The sequence below is a fragment of the Podarcis melisellensis genome, assembly GCF_964234715.1.
Source record: "Podarcis melisellensis genome assembly, chromosome: 2".
NCBI lineage: Eukaryota > Metazoa > Chordata > Lepidosauria > Squamata > Lacertidae > Podarcis > Podarcis melisellensis.
In genome coordinates this window covers 71724549-71743446 of record NC_138529.1, presented here as the reverse complement: position 1 = coordinate 71743446, position 18898 = coordinate 71724549, and the positions used below count along the sequence as shown (strand labels likewise).

General features: G+C 38.6%; 1 protein-coding gene across 9 annotated transcripts in view; it reads right to left on the bottom strand.

Annotated features, from left to right (window-relative positions):
* Positions 1–18898, bottom strand: part of DOCK3 (dedicator of cytokinesis 3) — a 147936-nt gene that overhangs the window by 28569 nt on the left and 100469 nt on the right. For 7 of the 9 annotated variants that reach the window (XM_081900198.1, XM_081900195.1, XM_081900191.1 and 4 more), the window contains exons 28-45: positions 17694–17788; positions 16582–16657; positions 16099–16199; positions 15633–15691; positions 14594–14742; positions 11915–12000; positions 11117–11143; positions 10905–11000; positions 9159–9219; positions 7094–7187; positions 6149–6297; positions 5832–5918; positions 5409–5513; positions 4581–4722; positions 3320–3486; positions 2303–2389; positions 1551–1730; positions 281–364 (exon numbers count right to left, since the gene is read on the bottom strand). In XM_081900198.1, the coding sequence (XP_081756324.1) occupies positions 281–364; positions 1551–1730; positions 2303–2389; positions 3320–3486; positions 4581–4722; positions 5409–5513; positions 5832–5918; positions 6149–6297; positions 7094–7187; positions 9159–9219; positions 10905–11000; positions 11117–11143; positions 11915–12000; positions 14594–14742; positions 15633–15691; positions 16099–16199; positions 16582–16657; positions 17694–17788 (1845 nt within the window). The remainder of the gene's footprint in view (positions 1–280; positions 365–1550; positions 1731–2302; positions 2390–3319; positions 3487–4580; positions 4723–5408; positions 5514–5831; positions 5919–6148; positions 6298–7093; positions 7188–9158; positions 9220–10904; positions 11001–11116; positions 11144–11914; positions 12001–14593; positions 14743–15632; positions 15692–16098; positions 16200–16581; positions 16658–17693; positions 17789–18898) is intronic. The other 2 variants (XM_081900192.1, XM_081900194.1) reach the window with 1 other exon arrangement.

Sequence of the window (18898 nt, the reverse complement as noted above, 5' to 3'; positions counted from 1 at the left end):
TCATTTTAGGTCAGTGAAATGTTAAGTCCTGGAAAAAAGTCTTAGAAGAAAAATTTACATTGAGCACAATGTAAACTTCTTCATCTTAAAGACTGAATTAGAGTACAATAGTAGTCATGTCTACTGAGATGTCCTATTGAATTCAGTGAGGTTTATTCCCAAATTAAGTAGTGTAAGCATTGTAGCCTAAGCCTATGGAATCTTTGTTACTGGATATATTGTTGAGGAAATAAAATGTTATTACAATAATATTCCTTCATCTTTAAAAGTCTGGGGATACCTGTTCATGCATCAGCTCTTTCAGCTGCGTGATTTTTTCTGCATCTCCTGGGTGAGTAGTAATATAATCTCTATCGAAGAAAGCCTGGGGAAAGAAGACATTTTTTCCCCACTTAGAAATTCAATAAAAAGTTTCTTACTAACCACAAGAAAGAAAAGACCCTAATAGAAACATAGGGTGCTCTACCACTAAGAAACAGAGAAACACCATTTACTTAATCTCCTCTAGTATTATAGAATATACATGCAGTCACAGCACCATTTTAATGGCCTAGTCAATTCATTTTCAGACTTTGGATTCACTTCTACCTGCAACACGGGACCCATTTAAAATATTTCACCATGTACGGTTGCCTTCCTATTTTCTCTGTTCTCTCCCCCCCTTGCTCTCCTCCTTCCCTTTTCTACCCTGTTTCATACTTTGTCTTCTCTTCTTATATTAGCATAACAGAAAACAAAAAAGTAGTTGTTATGCTGTTGGTGCAATCCTCCTTAGGAGCATGGGTTCAGAACTCAACAGTGAAGACAAACAGCAAAAACAATCCCTTCTTATACAAAGTAATTGCTGTTGAGTAGTGCTGGGAAGACCTTTCCAGGACCTTAAAATAAACCTGACCTAATATAATCACTGCATCACTCTTAGACCATGTCTTGAATTTTTTATACTTTCTGTTATTTGTTTATCTTCAGCAGCTGTGGGAAATGAGAAACATCAGAAATTAATAATATAAAAGGTGAAGTGTGTTTCTTGGGTCTGCATGGCGCAGATGACCCAGAAATGTAGGTCAACATATTTTATAAATGTAGTTTTAGCAACATGCATTTTTAACCAGTATCTGCCAACCAAACTGCAGAGCAGAAGTCCCTTTAAGCCTATGCTTCTGTTGAAATTTAGTGAAGACAAAGATAATTCTTATATATATATATATTTAGAACAAATGTTCAGCATTAATAAGGGAATGAATTTCAAGGCTTTCTAAGGTATCACTCACTATATTAGCTTCCTAAAATTCAGTATTTTCAGTATTTTACATTATGACCACTTGCTTATGCAGAATGTTCACCCCCCCCCAACATAAAATGTTTGTGGCTGTCTAGATCAGAATGTAGACCAACAGTTAGGCACAATTTTAATAAAATTCCATCTTGTAAAGAAAATTGGACACAATTTCTTATGCTCTTTCATATTTTAAAATTCAATGCAACTGAAAAAAAATGGTACTGCGAAGAGCTGCTAACAACAAAACAAAACAGAGTCAACCTCCATTTACCTCCTGATAGCGTGCTATGCCACCATTCACAGCAGCATCAATTACTCCATTCAGGCACATACTGAGCAGATTGATATTCCCATGCATCTGTTTGTGTTGGTACTGGCTTATCAGCGTCCTTAGCTCCTGGTTTTTGTTCTCCACTACTTGAATGGCATTTTCCAAAGGGCTGACTTCAACCTGCAAGACACCAGAGTCCACTTCAATACCATCAACATTCCTGTACTGTAACGTTTTGTTAAGAGCCTGCATGTTTTAGTTTCTCTTTCTTGGTGGAGCCCTGGGAAGGGTCCTTCTCTTGGTACAGGCCTTAGGGCTTAGTGTGCCACACAGCTCTCTAGAAGCTAGTATCGTCTCATGTATGAGAGCAGTAGAGAGCTACGTTGAGAAGGCAGCCAAGTCTCTTGTGTGTTGCGTGGAGAGCAGAACCAAAGGTGGACTGCAAACTGAGCAGTTAAGGTCATCCTCCCCTCCCCATATTAACCACTTCAAAGTCCATTACACATCCATCTGACATATGTCACTGATTTGCAGCATGGGTGTTTAAACCAGTTGTCTAGCCACTACAATATCTAACATACTGACTGTGAACAGCTGACAGGCCCTCTTTGAACGCTTGGTACTGCTATTCTTATTGTAGCAGTAAGATATATAACATACATGTTTAACCCATAGAGATGCCAATAGGCAGAAAGTTGCTCATTCTTTTCATTTTAGCTAGCCATTCACTCCTTAAGTATAATACATGTTACCAGTTCTCTTCTCTCCACTTCAAACCACCGAGAGATGCCAGGTAAACTGTGAGTCAGGGTTAGAGTTGTGCGTTCAATCCATAAACTCTGCAAAGCAAGAAACATAACAATATATAGAAAATGCAAAATCCATTGGCCACATTCAGACAATCCTACCTCAGCTCAACAAACTGGGGAATAAATGAACATTTTGGTCGCCTATGCAACTTTTTCACTCCACCGTTTCTGCAAGTTGGCAAACAAACCAGGCAGTCTTCCATTAAGTATAGTTTCTGTTTTTTCTGGAAACCAGAAAACCACGGTTAATGGTTTCAGGATATTAAACTAACTTGATGTTGTGGCTTAATTTTCTAAAATTAATATCAGGTGGTTCAACCAAAATTGGGAAATGATAGTTAATGGAAGACTTCCACATTTGTTTGGTCACTCACAAGAAGGGAGGATGAAGGAAGAAACAACTGAGGGAAAAAGTGATTCCTAAGCATACAATATTCTTAACATACTGGACTCGATAAAGTCCATGGTTTAAGCAGTTTAATATACTGGAGGAAAACATAAAAAACCATTACATTCCAATGCTACTTTTTTTTTTAAACAACAGTATGAAACCTTTCATTTTTTAGCGTTTCAAGCAGCTGCTCCTGGGCCTATTTTTATTAGCCACTTCAAAAGCTCCTATTTAGGTTGCTCCCAAGAAAAGTTAGAATTCTGTTGTGCAGGGAAGAACAGTACACAGGCTGCAGAACACGACATGGATTACGTTTCTTCTGCAGAACACAGAAGTATACTCATGAATATACTTTAGTACATTTTGAATCATTTAAAGCACAATTTCATGCATATCTACTCCATGTAGTTCAGCAAGGTTTATTTCCAATAAGAAATGCATAGGATTGAATTATTTGGTTTTATCAACTTTCAAAGTTTTTTCCTAATATTCTTTTTGACACAGGACTCATTTCGATTTAGCAAGTGCTTCATATAAAGACAATGCTGCCATATTACAGAGAATTCAACCTTAAATTCATTTTCCTTGTCTTTTGGGCCTTTATGGAAAGGTCTGTCATATCGGAACTTCCTGATGTTGTTAACTCTATAAAAGCTCTTTATGCGATCAGGGACACGGTCCATTTGCAGCACATCAATATTATCTGGAATGGGAGTCACTGCATAGATCTGCAAATCTGCAACACAGTCCAGTCAAAGAAAAAACCAAGCAAACACATAGGCACCAAACAAGAGCATCCAGGTAAGTCTCATTTATGACACTAGCAGCAGATACAAATTACAGACTCTTGTTGCATATCCTTTAAAATATATTTTAAAGCGATGCCTATACCTTATTGGGAAGGCCCAATTGCCAGCAACTTTCTATGATGGAAATTCAAGCAGCTGTTGAATATGTCAAAATTACTGTTTGTTTCTTGTATTTATATTGTGGTCTCCTATGGCTTTAAGGAATAAAGTTTCACTCATTTATCTAGCTATTTGAATCACATCATTTTAGCAGTTATGTAAATCTGTAACATGTGATTGCTGTTAATGTAGCATTACCAACTTATCTAGGCCAATATTATATTAAATTCAAGATCCATTTTCTTTCCATGCCTTGGTGCTTCAAAGCAGAGGAATTAGTGGCTCCATTAAGGAACATGGGGCTGCAAAAGGCTGGAAAATCAAAATGAGGTATTGCTTTTTAAAATTATTTAAAGACATTAACTATCTTGCAATTAAACAATTTCAGTTTGGGTCCCTCTTACTATGACACTAATCTGGCAGCCGGTTTCTTAACTGGAACTGTGAATGTTCATGTTATGCTCTGAACTCCTTACCTCATCTCTAATTTGCTTTTAATACTACAGTAATATCACAGAGCATACATCTACGCTGTTTTAGTTCTAAAACTATTCCTCATCAAGAAGAACTTGTTGTTGCTTTGTGTACCTGAATGAAGATAGGGTAATGCATGTGACAACCTTAATTTTTTTTTAAAAAAAAATTCATCATGAACTAGGGGAAAGTTGACAAAGGTAGCAGTCCAGCTTTATGGGTGTCCCTCATTTCACAGGAATGCTCCTCTGTAATCTAGTGCTCGCACAACTCAACTAACAATTAGTTGATTTTGATTTTGATTTGATTTTCATTCAATGATAATGAAAAGAAACACTTCTGTGCTTAATTTTCCTCAACATCTAAAAGGGAAACGGTGAACAAGATCAACATTCTGATGTCTATTTGTAGCTGCTTTATTAACATCATAAACATTGATAAAGGATACACTGGGCATCACATTGCAAGATGCTGTCATCTGGGTGGTTTGGATGCTGCATTGCAATGGCTTGTGGGAATTCACTGAGCATTCTTTGTTGGAAGGCCTCCAATCTCTCATAGTCATGGCCTCGGCAAACATACTCTTTGTTCTACAAAGGAAAGAAAGAAGTGTGGAAGCCAGTAAATCCCTACTATGTCATCTTAGCTTTCTTTTCATTGTAGGTAACAGAAAATTAATTGAAAATAATACTCTTGTGTGACGATATGGTAAACCAAAGCATTGAGTGATCCACAAAAAAATGTTTAAATGCTATTGATTTATTTAAAGGATTTCAAGCCTGGCCCTAATCATCACTCATGTCAGGTTAAGTTATGTATAATAATGTTAAGCAACATAACAGCATCAACAATAAAATCTTATATACAGTTCAGGGAGGTCAACTAAAGACTAATTCAGACTTCCTTTTGTGCTGCTTTCTAGGCATAGGTCCACAATAATAATAATGAATTATTATTATTATTATTATTATTATTATTATTATTATTATTATTATTATTAATATACTGCCCTATACCCGTAGGTCTCAGGGCAGTTCACAGGATAAAGCTCTGTGTGCAAGTGCTCCCCCTCCCCCAACACTTTCACTGTGAAAACCTGTTCTTTACCGCTGCATTGAAGTAAACAGCAATCTGCTTTGAAACTAACCTGAACAAAAACCTAGCAGATATTTCCTACTTGTCAACAAATAAATAAAAATCAATTGTACACAAAACTCCTTTATTTGTAAATTGCACGTATAATTCATACATTAATGCAAATGTTGAATGGGTTTACCCGAAGGAAGAAGGGAAATTTCCTTCCATAAAAGCCAACTCTGAAAAATTCAGGCTCCAACCGTTGCTGTTCCATTATATTATCATAATAGGTAGCTTCCATTTTCTGTGAATAGAAATTTTAAAAAAACATACTGGAAGTGCAATTACTGTTACAACAGGAATAACCGTCTGAAAACACTTTGGTATCATTTGGTGCTGTCCATCAAAGATTTTCAAAACACATTAAGAAGTAAACTATGATCCTGTGAAACACCAAAATTATTAGTCACGTATACTAGGAATATAAATCTATAGAGGACCCTGTTTTTTCATAGGAAAGATGCTGTGTGCAAGTACTTTTCATTTAAATCACCTGAACATTAGAGTGCAATCTTGCTTACTGTTAAATTATTAACTACAAATCAATATAATTTCCACCTACCCGAATCCAGCTGAGGCTTTGATAATCATATAAGCTTTCATATTGAATAGCAAGCTCTCTGCACAATGGGATTCCGAATTCCCAGCTCTGAAACAGGAAAGCGAAAAACTCAGGCCAAGTTGGATTTTCAGACAGATAAGACTTACAACTCAAGAGTTGAAAACTTTAATAGTTTGTGACCCCAAGGATTGAATATAGACACACACACAAAAGGGGGGGGGGGAGTCAGGCATTTTCTATACCATCTACTTCTATCCATACTTCTATCCAAAAATAACAATGAAGCTACAGAAAAATTAGCATTATTTTTTGCATACCTTCCCTTTATTAAAATAGTGGATAATTTTTCGGCAAAGGTTTTCTTTACGCTGCCACTCTGTCTGAGAAGGGTAGTGCAGGAACTCCCGAAGAGGCCTCTCTTCCCACTGAAGCAGCTCACAGTATAAGAGCAATGTAAAGGCAGCCTCTGTCGAAATAGCAAAGGAATAAACAGTGAACAAAAATATTCAAATGCATTTCAGTTCAAACACAATATTATGCACGTGATCATGACCACTGCAAGAAAACAAGTTCAGTAAAAAATTCTAATCCTCAGCACATCAGAGAGCTTGACTCTAAGAAATGCGAATCAATGAACTCATTGTCACGAAAGTAATTAACTCCCAAATTAACACGTAAGTCTTGAACTAATATAAATCACGTCTTGCCTTATTTATCTATTGCTTTTTCATATTGTTATCATTTATTTATCTTGATTAAAGTTATGAAATCTTCACAATTCTCAATTATTTAAGAAACTAAATATAGTAGTAAATTAGCAGGATCCGTACAAATGGTCTCATTGTTGAACATATTGCTTCTGTGCTACATATTTTTATGTAGATACGACGGTGATTTAAATGAATGAAAAGGACAATCAGTTCAAAAGTGCTTACAGAAATTCAGAACTGTGGCATTTTCCAAAGTCATCAAAGCACCCTTTGAAAACATGATACACATGCTTTTGATTTTAACTCCCTTGCTCACTCATACAGGATCTGCTATAGTAAGAAAAGTTAATACTGATCACTGTGATGTTGTTCAAGTAACAGTAGCATGTTATTATATGCATATGCCATGTGACCAAGGCTTGATTTAAATATTTGCAATTTAAAATATTACTTAACTTCTTTTCTAAGTGCAATTAAACCACAAAGGATTTAAAATACACATTTGAAGATGACAATAGAGAATATTTGAAGAAAGCTTCCTTCCATACTTACCTGTGTAGTTTTCAGCCTGCAAGTGCATATCACACAACTTGTGGATGTAGCGAATATACATTTCTTCCTTATTAATTTCAGATTTATAAAAGTTCTAATGGAAATAAAAAAATTCAGAAAACCACTTTCATTGTTTAGTATATCTTTAGAGACTTAAGCAGTTATCACTCTGGCTACATAGTGCTATACCATGTTTTAGCTTGGTGAGCGCTGAGCTTATGTGCCAGTCCGCCCACCATATAATCTACTTTCATGAATTTAGGGGAGAACACCAATACCTTCCCACTTTTAGTTTTGAATAATCCAAAGTTAAGTTTGAACTTGATACACTGTGATTTATTGTAACTGTACAAATCAAGATTGGAAATCAAGGCATGATCCTGGTTTGTTCAAACTAACTACTGCTAAAATTAACCAGTTTACCTAGTTCAGATGTGATGAAAAATTGCTAATCATTCAAAACTAAAAGTGGATGTTTTCAGTTGTTTTCAGTGTCCTTCTGCTGCACAGGAAGTGTTAGGAATAAATTCTTCACGAAACAGATTAATAGTTCCTGGAAACTTTATAAAGCATTGCAGAAGTTTCTTCAATGTGTGGGAGTGGCACTCCAAACTTAATTGGTTTCAGCTGAAGATTCAATTAAAGGGAGGAAGTTGAGTTTGCAATTTGAGGCACAAGGAGAGCACACATACGCTGTTAGTACGCATGCTTACAGTGAGTTTGGATGTATGGTAAAGTGTGCTGCTGATACTATGAGTTTGCAGTATCAGGACAGTTTATTACTAGACTGGAAGTATACTGTGCCAAAGAGAGGAAGAAGGACAGTAAATAGTTTGTAGATAGTAGTAAAATAAAATGCTTGTATAACCAAATGCTTGCATAAAGTAATTACTGACTGTGCATTCGAGTGTGACTATAGTTCTTGTCGACTGCAGCCAGGAAAACTCTGCTAGACACTTTGGGAAGCGGTTATGGTTGGTAACCTCCAACAGAAAGAGAGCACGTGCAAGCCCAAGGTCTGCTGTGACTTGTTCTCATAATGCTAAATCATGGTGTAGTGTTATATCTGAACTGAAGTTTCACTGAAAAAGTACTCTTAAGATTTACAATTTTCAGGGGATTAAATGCTAATCTTAGTTCAGGTTTTTACCATATATTCTAAGCTAGGCCATTAAGGGTGTTACACTGGGACTCATATTATATACTTGAGCTGGGGAGTGAGTGGGCAAGAGATTTGCAAGGATCAACAAATTCCTAATAAGCCAGTAAATGCTATTTATCTAATTACACTTTTGTTACACATCCATCAAGGATCATAAGGTATTTTTGTTGCATGCACCTTATATGGGCCTCTAATCTATGACCAGCCTGCTCTCTGGCAGCATAGAGGCAGGGTCACAGAAGGAAATCCTAGGCAGATGTAGCCAACATGATGCCCTCCAGATATTGCAACTCCCATCACCCCTCATCATTGGTTACGCTAGCTAGGAATGACAGAAGTTGTAGTCCACCAACATCTGGAGGGTACCACATTGGCAACCCTAGTCCTAGCACATGCGAGTTACTTTTCGCCTAGGCATTTGATTTTCAGAAGCACTAATTCCATGACTATGAACAAGTGATTCAAGCACATGCACTGAGAGAGCATGGCAACATTTTCTGAATGTAAACCAAAACATTCCAGAGAAAATCTGTTTTGTGGTTCGAGATCCAAAAATCTCTAATCACATTTCTCTGGCGGGAATCAAAGAAGCACCAGCAATTGATAAGTAAGAAATAATCTTGTGACTACTACTGGCTCAAAATCATTTAAAGTCAAATGTGACATTCACTTTCTCAAGAAGGCATCACATGCAAAGTACATATTGACTAGTCTATGCCAGTAGTTTCACACAACCACCTGAACATTACACTGAAGCAATCTTATTTATTTTTTGAAATAAAGGCAGGTAGTTGTTCTTCAGTAATTCTCTGCTGGATAATTCAGCAATTTTCTGCATTGCTACTTTGAAACCTGAAAAAAGAATTATTTTAGAATGAACAACAAAAGCAAAATAAAACTCACCATAAGGTTAACAGTGCAACCAATTTTCTTGTTCTCTGTTTCATCTCCTTTCATACAGTCCCTAAAAAAAAGACAACAGTCATATTTCAAAATTTATGTTTGGGAAAAATGGATAAAGTTTAAGACAAGGGAGAGCTGGGAGATATACAACCTAAAAATAAATTAATTTTATTATTATTAACTTATTACATTCATATCCTTCCTTCCATCCATGAAAGAACTCAAGGCAGTCAACACAGGGTTCTCAGGTGATCACCATTTCAGACACTAACCCTACCCATGCCTTCTAGCTTCAGAATGATTGGCTCCAAGATAATGCCAAGTTCATAAAGTGCTCTGAAATGGCAAGGCATTGCTTCAGGAGAGATGAAAAACTTCATTGTGTTCTCCAGGTTTTTTTGTTTTTGTTTAAAAGATTATAAGAGCATTCATTTAATACAATAAAGAACCAGCTATTGTAGAAAATACTGTACTAAAAAGTGACAACTTCTTGCCTTGCTATGGACTGACCTTTTTATGGCATCAATTAGAAATGACAATAGATCAGCAGTGAATTGTTGGATGAATGGAAGGGCTGAGAAGGGGGACAGAGATCAGATATCTAGGCTTCTTCCCCAGGAGGTAATCAGCTCCTCCACTCAGAATATACAAGTACCCACCCTGCCCACAGCCACCACAACTGAAGAAGCATTTGCATAGCTCTGGCCATGATCCCCTCCAAGAACTCTGCTTCAGACCAGGGGTGGTAGGCACTATAGGGACAGGATGATGAATGTGAGGGAGAGGGTGATGAGAAAACAGAGTAGAGGCCAAGTGATGGGAGCAACCCTTCTGCCTCTGGATGTGCCTGACTGCAGTTGAAGCAGGAGTCCCAGAGACTTCCTCTCCTTCCACCAGTACTGGTGGTAGGCTGTCAGAGTGTGGAAACTGCTTTCCACCTGGGGGGGGGGACTGTAGGGTGTGGGCTGATGCGACAAGAGTGGGAGGAATTAGAGGTGGAGGTGCATCCAGCATTATCTCCCATGGAGAGACACATCCCTCTAGATCAGGCATGGCCAAACTTGGCCCTCCAGATGTTTTTGGTCTACAACTCCCATCATCCCTAAGCTAACAGGACTAGTGGTCAGGGATGATGGGAATTGTAGTCCCAAGACATTTGGAGGGCCAAGTTTGGCCATGCCTGCTCTAGATGTAGCACTTACCTTCAGACCAGGAATTGCCATAACAGCAGGTATTCTCGTAAGTAGCTTGGGATCTCCGCCTCTACTGAAAAGCTTGGTGGATAGCCAGGAAAACTTGTTGGAACAACTTCACAGCTCACATGCCATCTTGGAATTTTGTTACTAAACTTGGACTTGTGACCTCTGGTCCTGGGACCCCACCAAACCAATCTCCCTCCCCTGGGCTCTTTGCCTTGGGTCAGGATAACAGGGCTTCAATTCCAGTTCTTAAATGACATTGGGGTGTCCCCACCCTATGACGGCCCGAAGAGAACATTGATGTTGGTGTTGCCCCCTTTGAGGATGACCCTACTGCACATGGTAGAATTTGTTATCAGCAAGGCTAGGCTCTGGACTATGCCCACACTCCAGAGTCACTTAGTCAGCAATGAAACAGTACACCAATAGTAAAAAGAAAACTTAACTGCAGGCAAAAATCATGAAAAAAACAATCAGGCAGAGTATCGCACAGATGAAGTCAGACAGACAAACAAAAACACCCCGGAAAGTTAAATAATCTCATTACCTGTAGTCAAGGAGACGTTCCATCAGACGAGTAACTGATGTAACAAAAGAAACACCAGTCTCTCTCCAAGTCTCTTGCTCAATCTTTTCCAGCAGGCTGTATGAAATGAAAGTGTATAAGATTTCCTTGGGAATATTATAAAGCTTCAACAGCCCCAGGAGCCATTTTAATATCAAAGTCACTTCCACATCAAACTTGAATAATTATCTTACCTGGGGTAGGGCCCAAAGAGCTGGGTTCTGATCCATGTTGCATGAAGCAAAGACAAGGAGAGTACTGAATTGAGATGGTAAGATATCACTACTTCATACCAAGGAAGTACTATGCCAAGAGTAGTGTCTGTCCCTATTCTGCTGCTAGTTGATTAAAAAATGGGCACACTATTTTCAGTGTAATCCCAAACATATATACAAATATTTCCTTTCCTTTTATTTCCCTTTCTTTTATTTCCCTTTTCCTTTTATTTCCCTCTATGGAAATAATTTTATAAAATAAATGTATTCATCCAGAATTGTACATGCGCTGGTTATCTCCTGCTTGGACTACTGCAATGCGCTCTACATGGGGCTACCTTTGAAGGTAACTCAGAAACTACAACTAATCCAGAATGCAGATTGGGAGCGGCTACCAGGACCATATAACGCAAGTCTTAAAGGATCTACACTAGCTCCCAGTACATTTCTGAGCAAGAAAAATCACCAGCTCAGGTTTAGATGTAACACTAAGCAAAGTCAGTCCCTTCTGGCCAAAAGCTACAGACACCATGCACTGTGGAGTGGCACCTGAAGTTACAAAGATAAAAACTCAGAAATAATGGACAAATCCAGCCATCTATTATGCAAATATAATTCAAAATAGGTTAAACGCTTTGAAAAAAAAGAGATATAAAAATAATTTATGAGATGGAATACGATCTCTTTGTTCATTTCATATATATATGCCTTATTTTGATTTCCACTCTCTCTATGTGTTTGTAAAGGGTTTCCTGTAACATTAAAAGTAAGGCTTACAGCAGACTGAAGAGCTCCCGATAGTTCTCGTCTCCTTTTCCTTCCGATACCAAGCTGTCAAGCTTATCAATCAATTCTGCTTCCACCTGTATTAGAGAGGAAGAAATTGTAAGACAGTAGCTGCCTTTATATATTCCAAACATCAAGGAGGCTGCGAAATTATATTTTATGGTTCATCTCTTATGCTCTGCAGGAAGCCTGCTTTTATGAAAGGATGGATGATTTCTGCCTTCATATAAAAACATTTCCAAAGCAGCACTGACCTAATTTAAATGTAGTAAAACAATAGCTCAACCTGGAGAATAACTTGCCTCATTTGTCTCTAACACTGTCACACCACAGTATTCAAGGTCTTTTTTGACTGAGTTAAAAGTAACATGGGCTTGTTTTATTTTTGTAACCCTGTCTTCTTCCCTGGGTTGCTTGTTTATTTATTTATTTCTTGGTAGAACAAGTGAGGAATTAAAATAAATAAATCTATGGAACATTTATTCTACTGCTTTATACTATCTGCTAGCAATAGAAGACAAATGCTCTGAAAGTAACCCAATCCTTGCCATCATTTCTTAGCTAGATGTTTCCCTTCACCATTTCCAAGGTACCTTCCCGTAACATTAGTGAAAATTAAAGGGCTATACTAAATCTCAGGATCCCTCTAGACCAGGCTTCCTCAACCTCGGCCCTTCAGATGTTTTGAGACTACAATTCCCAGCATCCCTGACCACTGGTCCTGCTAGCTAGGGATCATGGGAGTTGTAGGCCAAAAACATCTGGAGGGCTGAGGTTGAGGAAGCCTGCCTAGACACTTAGTTCTTCTATGAAAATATTATGCATCTGTTCAGAGTATTGTTGCATTCATTAAAACTCTTGTACTATTTCTGGCAAATTACTATTTCATCAAACCACTAACTATAGCTTCACAAACAATTTTCAGTGGGGTAAGCAGCTCTTTTGATTTCATAGTCTACGAGACGCCCTGTGACATCGTTTACAAGGCCCATCAATAGCCCTTCTCACATTATCCTGCATTATTTGGAACTGCCTGCCAATAACTTACTTTTTCCAGACACCCACACACTTTTCCAGGACTCCTGTAATTCTTTCCCCCTGTCCTAGCAGGACTATATTTGCCCCTTCTCATTGTACAGGAACAAGGGTTATCATGAGATGTCTGAGAGAAATGGTGAAAAAAACACCTGGAAAGTCTCTATATGTGATCCACTTTCCTTATGAAATTTTATTTTGTTCTTCAGCAAGTTTTGTTGTATTCTTTTTCCTGTAATTGTTTTTATGCACAACAAGCAATAATAACAACAACAAAGAGAAAGATCTAAGCAAGAAAGGAAAGATATGAGGAGAGAGGCAGAAGTGGTAGTATCCAAAAACAGCATTATAATTCCAAGCAGTTGTTCTTGATAAGTATATTATTCAAGAATATTTTTTTCCAAATGAGTCCATGCGAAGAGGGCAGCTGCCAATCATGTTCTTTTGCCTTAATGTATTCAATAAATGGATGTCAAACTTTAGAAAACCCGTACTTCATTTCCAGATGGTGTAGGGTTCAGGTATATTTTGTTACCAGTTTTGTGGTATTCTTATAAAATATCTGTTCATGCAGATGCATTATGTTGCTAAAATTAGCTGTTCAGATATAAAACTAGCTACTTGCCCAATTATTTTGCTTTCCTGCAGCTCTTAAATAGCTACTGTTCTATTAAGATTAGAAAGGAGACAAGAGAGCAAACTGCACACCTCCAGTTGTACAGGCTTGTTTAGCACAGGACTGCAGGCTAGAGGTTGTGAAGGGGGCTCTCTTTTCCCCTTCTAGGCACAAAGCCCCCTCTGAGCTGCCCTGCACTCAGCCTCTGTGATCAAGAAAGCCAAATACAATCCTTTTCACTTTACACTCTCTCCTTTCTCTGCACCAGTCTCTAAACCCCCACCTGCTACACCCCCCTTTTTCTGTTTCCCCTCCCACATGTTTCTCTGCAACCCTAACACTTTATCTGCTGTCTTCTATCCATGGGCATTACCCTCTTCTACTCTGCTTCCACATCCCACATGGCTCTCACTGCTTCCCAAAATGAACCCCATTTTCTGTCTGTGTTGCTTCAGAGCTTTCTGATCCCATCCCTCTGTTAATCTTCCATCCTTTTCTCTCTTCACATCCCAAACATTTCTCAGCAACTCCCTCTTTTCATTCCATGTCTCTCTTCCTCCGTTTCCCCCTGCCTATTTCTTCCTCTTGCTTGCTGAGTTTGCTGGTGACACAACACTCTTCTAGCAATTCACAAACAAGAGAATTTCAGATGCAGGTGCCTCATGCAGTGTGGTGGCAACACACTAGAAAACTGGCATCTCAATGTGCCCTGGGACTCCAGTGTGAAGCAGCAGTGCAGATACAGTGCCAAAATTATTCCCCTGTTCCCATTCCCACTTTTGATAGCTTTGCTCTAGCCTTTTCTGTTCTCATAAAAAAAAGTGCGAAAGACCAACCAAAATGAATTTTAGAACTCCTCCAGGAGATCTGCAAATACTGTGCGTATATTTATTTGTTCATACATGCTTAATATTTAAAAAGCTATAATGCTTCCCTTTGTAGATGTAAAACTTTCTTCCTGTAAATCAATCATGAATAAAAAAAACTGTGACATTAAAAGAGCCAAAGAGACTTCTTACCTGTTTGAAGTTGCCATTTTTCCTCTGCTCCCAGTCCATCATGTCATGAAAAATTGGGATCATGATGTTACGGACCTCTGGCTGTGGGACCAGTGTAACACCGAGGAAGGGGCCAATCATTCCCGGAATAAAGTGAATTTTATGTTCACCTGGTAACAGAAAAATATATATGTATTTATACCGTTCCCTTTGCATCTTTTCTTGCCACCCGCGTACAGACTGTCATTCTGCCAATTTAAAATATCCAATTATTCAGGCACTGCAAGAGGTCAATCCACTTGCTTACCTTTTTTGAAAAAAAATCTGGGTGTTTTTAACATGATCACAAAGTTGCATTCCAATACAATAAAAGAAAGTAAAGGTTTGAAACTTGTTGGGTCAGCATGTTTTTGATTTGGATTTCTATGAGTTGTTGGCAGAGATTACTGCCCAAAGAACACATCCCTTCTACCTGACACTGGATGTCAGGACGTCACGTATTTGCCGTACAGAGCAGAACTTGCATATTCAACATTTCAGTCACCTTGGAAAGATATAATAGTTTCACTTCTGCAGTTACGTTAGGATGTTTCAGAGGGTTTCTTCTGGAGCACTGCTGATATTAATTCAGACTACCAGCTGTTGAAACTCTGGAACATATAGTGCTGTAGTGCAGTGTATATAATTGCCCTAGACAGAAAGGAATGAGCCAAATCCCATATAGTTGATGGATGGCCAGCATGATTTAGAATAATGAAGGTGGATGAAGAATGTCAGATAGCAGATAAATTGTCTGCTCTGCTGTTATAATGTTGAGTGGAATTGGAAATGAGTAGGATCTCTCTCTCTTTGCTGTGTGTGTTATTGTGATAGTGTTATCATTTTTACAGTAGAAAATATTGGATATTGTAATGGATTGTACTATTATTTTGTTTTAATTGTATTTTAAGTGGTATACTATATTTTATTGTACCATTGTATGATATACTTATGGCTAAACGATACATATTTGGAATAAATATAGACCTTAGGTTAAGATAAAATTGGAATGCAACTTTACCTAGATTCTGCCACATACTGAACAGTTCATACGCCATCATCACCCGCATGTCACCATACCTGGAACAGAGGCAAAGACACAGACCTTGAGAGAATTAAATGCAGCAAAGTATTAGCTATTCAAAACAGGTTTTCTTTAATGGACAAGCAATATTTAGGATTAAAAGCAATGGTGTCCACACACAAGTGGAATGGACTCTCACTCAGTAGGAATTTCCTCTCTTCCTTCCTGCAGCTCCCCCTCCTTCCATTTGCTCCAAACACTTGGGCGCAGACTTGGGGAAGTGAGGGAAGAGAAAGAGGGGATACCCATTCAAACAACATTGGATTTGACTGTTAGATTGCATTTTATGGAATCGCAGGTCTTTCTTGGTTCTTTTTCTCATTCTTGTAATATATAAGAAATAGGGTGATAAATATGAGCCTTTTTTCTCAAACACTTGAGGATGGAAATTAAATGTCCTTACTTGTCCAGTATCTTTTTACGCTTTGCTGGAGTAACAGATTCTAGTTGCAGGCTGGGCTGATTTATAAACAAGACGGACAAACTGAAATAGGAGTTCCACACCTAGAAATCAGAAAAAATGATTAATCATAAAAGACAAATATGTATACTGGATGTAAACTTTGTGTGGTAGCCTTGCTAGTTCTATTCAGAGTAGATCCATTGAAGTTAATTGCCCTGACTAACTTAGGTTCATTAATTCCACTGGGATTATTCGGAGCAGGACACAGCTGAACACATCCTTTGTTCACAAACATGCAGCAAACAAATTTTACCCCCAAATCAATTTATTCTTCCAAAGGTGTTAAACGGAATCATAATATAATCACAATGGCACCAACTCAGATGTAACAATTAGTTCAAAATACGGTATATGCTGCTTCTGGAAAGAGATGCAATGCTAAGGATGTGATAATATTACAAAGGGGTTAACGGCATTCCTTACCTTAAAATCAAAATCTGTTTCTGTGAAATTCTTGTGCAGTGCAGGGGACAGAAACTGAACTGTTGTAACTATTATACTGTAATAAGAAAAGAGAATACATTGCGGAAATGTTTGTAAACACACAAGTATGCTTTATTTGAACCGGCATTTTTTTAGGCCATTTGTCACACTATTGGTCCATCTAGCTCTATACTGCTTGAAAGCAGCTCTTCAGGCTTGCAGACAAGAATCTTCCCCAACCCTACTTGGAGAAGGTGAGACTGAACCCAAGACCTTCTACATGAAAAGCATGTGCTCTTCCACTGAGCCGCAGTCCTTAGTAACCTGAAGGGATGTCACAAAACAGAAGGGGACCATGACTATTTCTGTTTCTATTTCTGTTAACGACTGCGATGGCACACAAACCTGGGCCCATTTAAAGATCATAACCTGAGTGGGCACATGTTAGAGAAAAGCCTCCCTAAGGTATATCACCCCCAAACCTGCTAGAACTTTAAAGGTTACAACTTTAAAGCAGGGGTGGGTAATGTGTGGCCCTCCATATATCCTTAGACTACAACTTCCATCAGCCTAAACCAACATGGTCTATAGGCAGGGGTTATAGAACTTGTAGTTCAGCAATAATGGGGCGGGGGGGGGGCCGGCAAAGAAGAAGAAGAAGAAGAAGAAGAAGAAGAAGAAGAAGAAGAAGAAGAAGAAGAAGAAGAAGAGTAGTAGTAGTAGTAGTAGTAGTAGTAGTAGTTTGGATTTGATATCCCGCCTTTCACTCCCCTTCAGGAGTCTCAAAGCGGCTAACATTCTCCTTTCTCTTCCTCCCCCACAACAAACACTCTGGGAGGTGAGTGGGGCTGGGAGACTTCAAAGAAGTGTGACTGGCCCAAGGTCACCCAGCAGCTGCATGTGGAGGAGCGGAGACGCGAACCCGGTTCCCCAGATTAGGAGACTACCGCTCTTAAGCACTACACCACACTGGTTAGCCACACCTGTTTTAAAGGTTTAAAAACAGCACTGTGAATTCCAGACAAGAATCCTGCATCTAGAAAAAAAGCACACCATTTTCAGGGGAAAAAACCCCAAAACATTTGATCATTCTAAATAACGTGTGCACTCACTTGCTGGTGAGCAATCTCATCACCATCCAATCCCGAGGAAAGACACTCATCTTCATCAGATTTCGAAATACGCAGAAAGTCTTCAGCAGAAATTCCTAGCAGAAAGGAAGAAACTGCCGTATTTTTCCGTGTATAACATGACCCCTTGTATAAGACGACCCCTATTTTTGGAAGCCCTCAGCAAACGTTTTTTGTAAGTTTGCTGAGTCATTGAGCAGCATTTCTACGATCCCCGCTCTGGCTGATGGAACTGGTGCCGTAATACACTGCATACTGGCACTCACCAAATACTCTTCCTAAGCCAGGAAGAGCAGGTAAGCAGCCTCCCCTCTGACATTTTCCTGCTACTGCCGCAGCACCAGGCCTCGCTTACTTAGCATATTAACCCATGTATCAGAGGACCCTCAGTTCATCACAAAAAAAATCAGAAAAAGGTCATCATACTTTAAAAAATACGGTAATCAGTGGCAGAATTGTAGGCAAACAATTCTTCTATTTACTGTAATTCTATCTTTTTTGTTTGACTACTACAACACTGCTACCCATATAGGAGAGGATGGCCACCTGATGTGCCTGTGTCACAATATTCCTGTGCAGGATAGTCCTTCAGGTATTCTCGTTCTAAACCATTTAGGTCTTAAAAAGTAACAACTAGCACTTTGAATCTAGATTCATAATCAGTGAAGCCGATATAAAAGAGGAGCCACATGCTAAAAAAACCTTCAAGTCAAAACTTTAGCTTTTTTTTTTCTTTTTACCAGCTGCAGTTTCTGATAATTTTCAAAGGCCCCTTGCAGAGTGTGCAGGAGTAATTCAACCTTGATTCAACTATGGTTTTTGTACCATGTTCAGTGCTTTCCTTCTCCAGAAACATGCCTGGCCACAGCCACCACCCCAGAATCCAGGAGGATTCATTTATTGCTAACCTAATTTTCAAGGAAATAGTAACCTCTTCTAAAAACAAGCCACATCTCTATCACCGAGTTCATCATTCTACTTATCAGAAGCAATTGTCTCTTGTCGATATTACATTTCAAATTGTTAGTTCACATCTAATCTATTACTATTCTCAGGAATAGATTCAGAACCTGCACAGCCTCCCTGAACAGGAGACAGTGTTGGGTATCATTGCTATATTAATGACATCATATTCCAAATGTCCAGAGACTTTTCCCAAGTTGTTTCTTGTATGTCAGAGGTAAGAT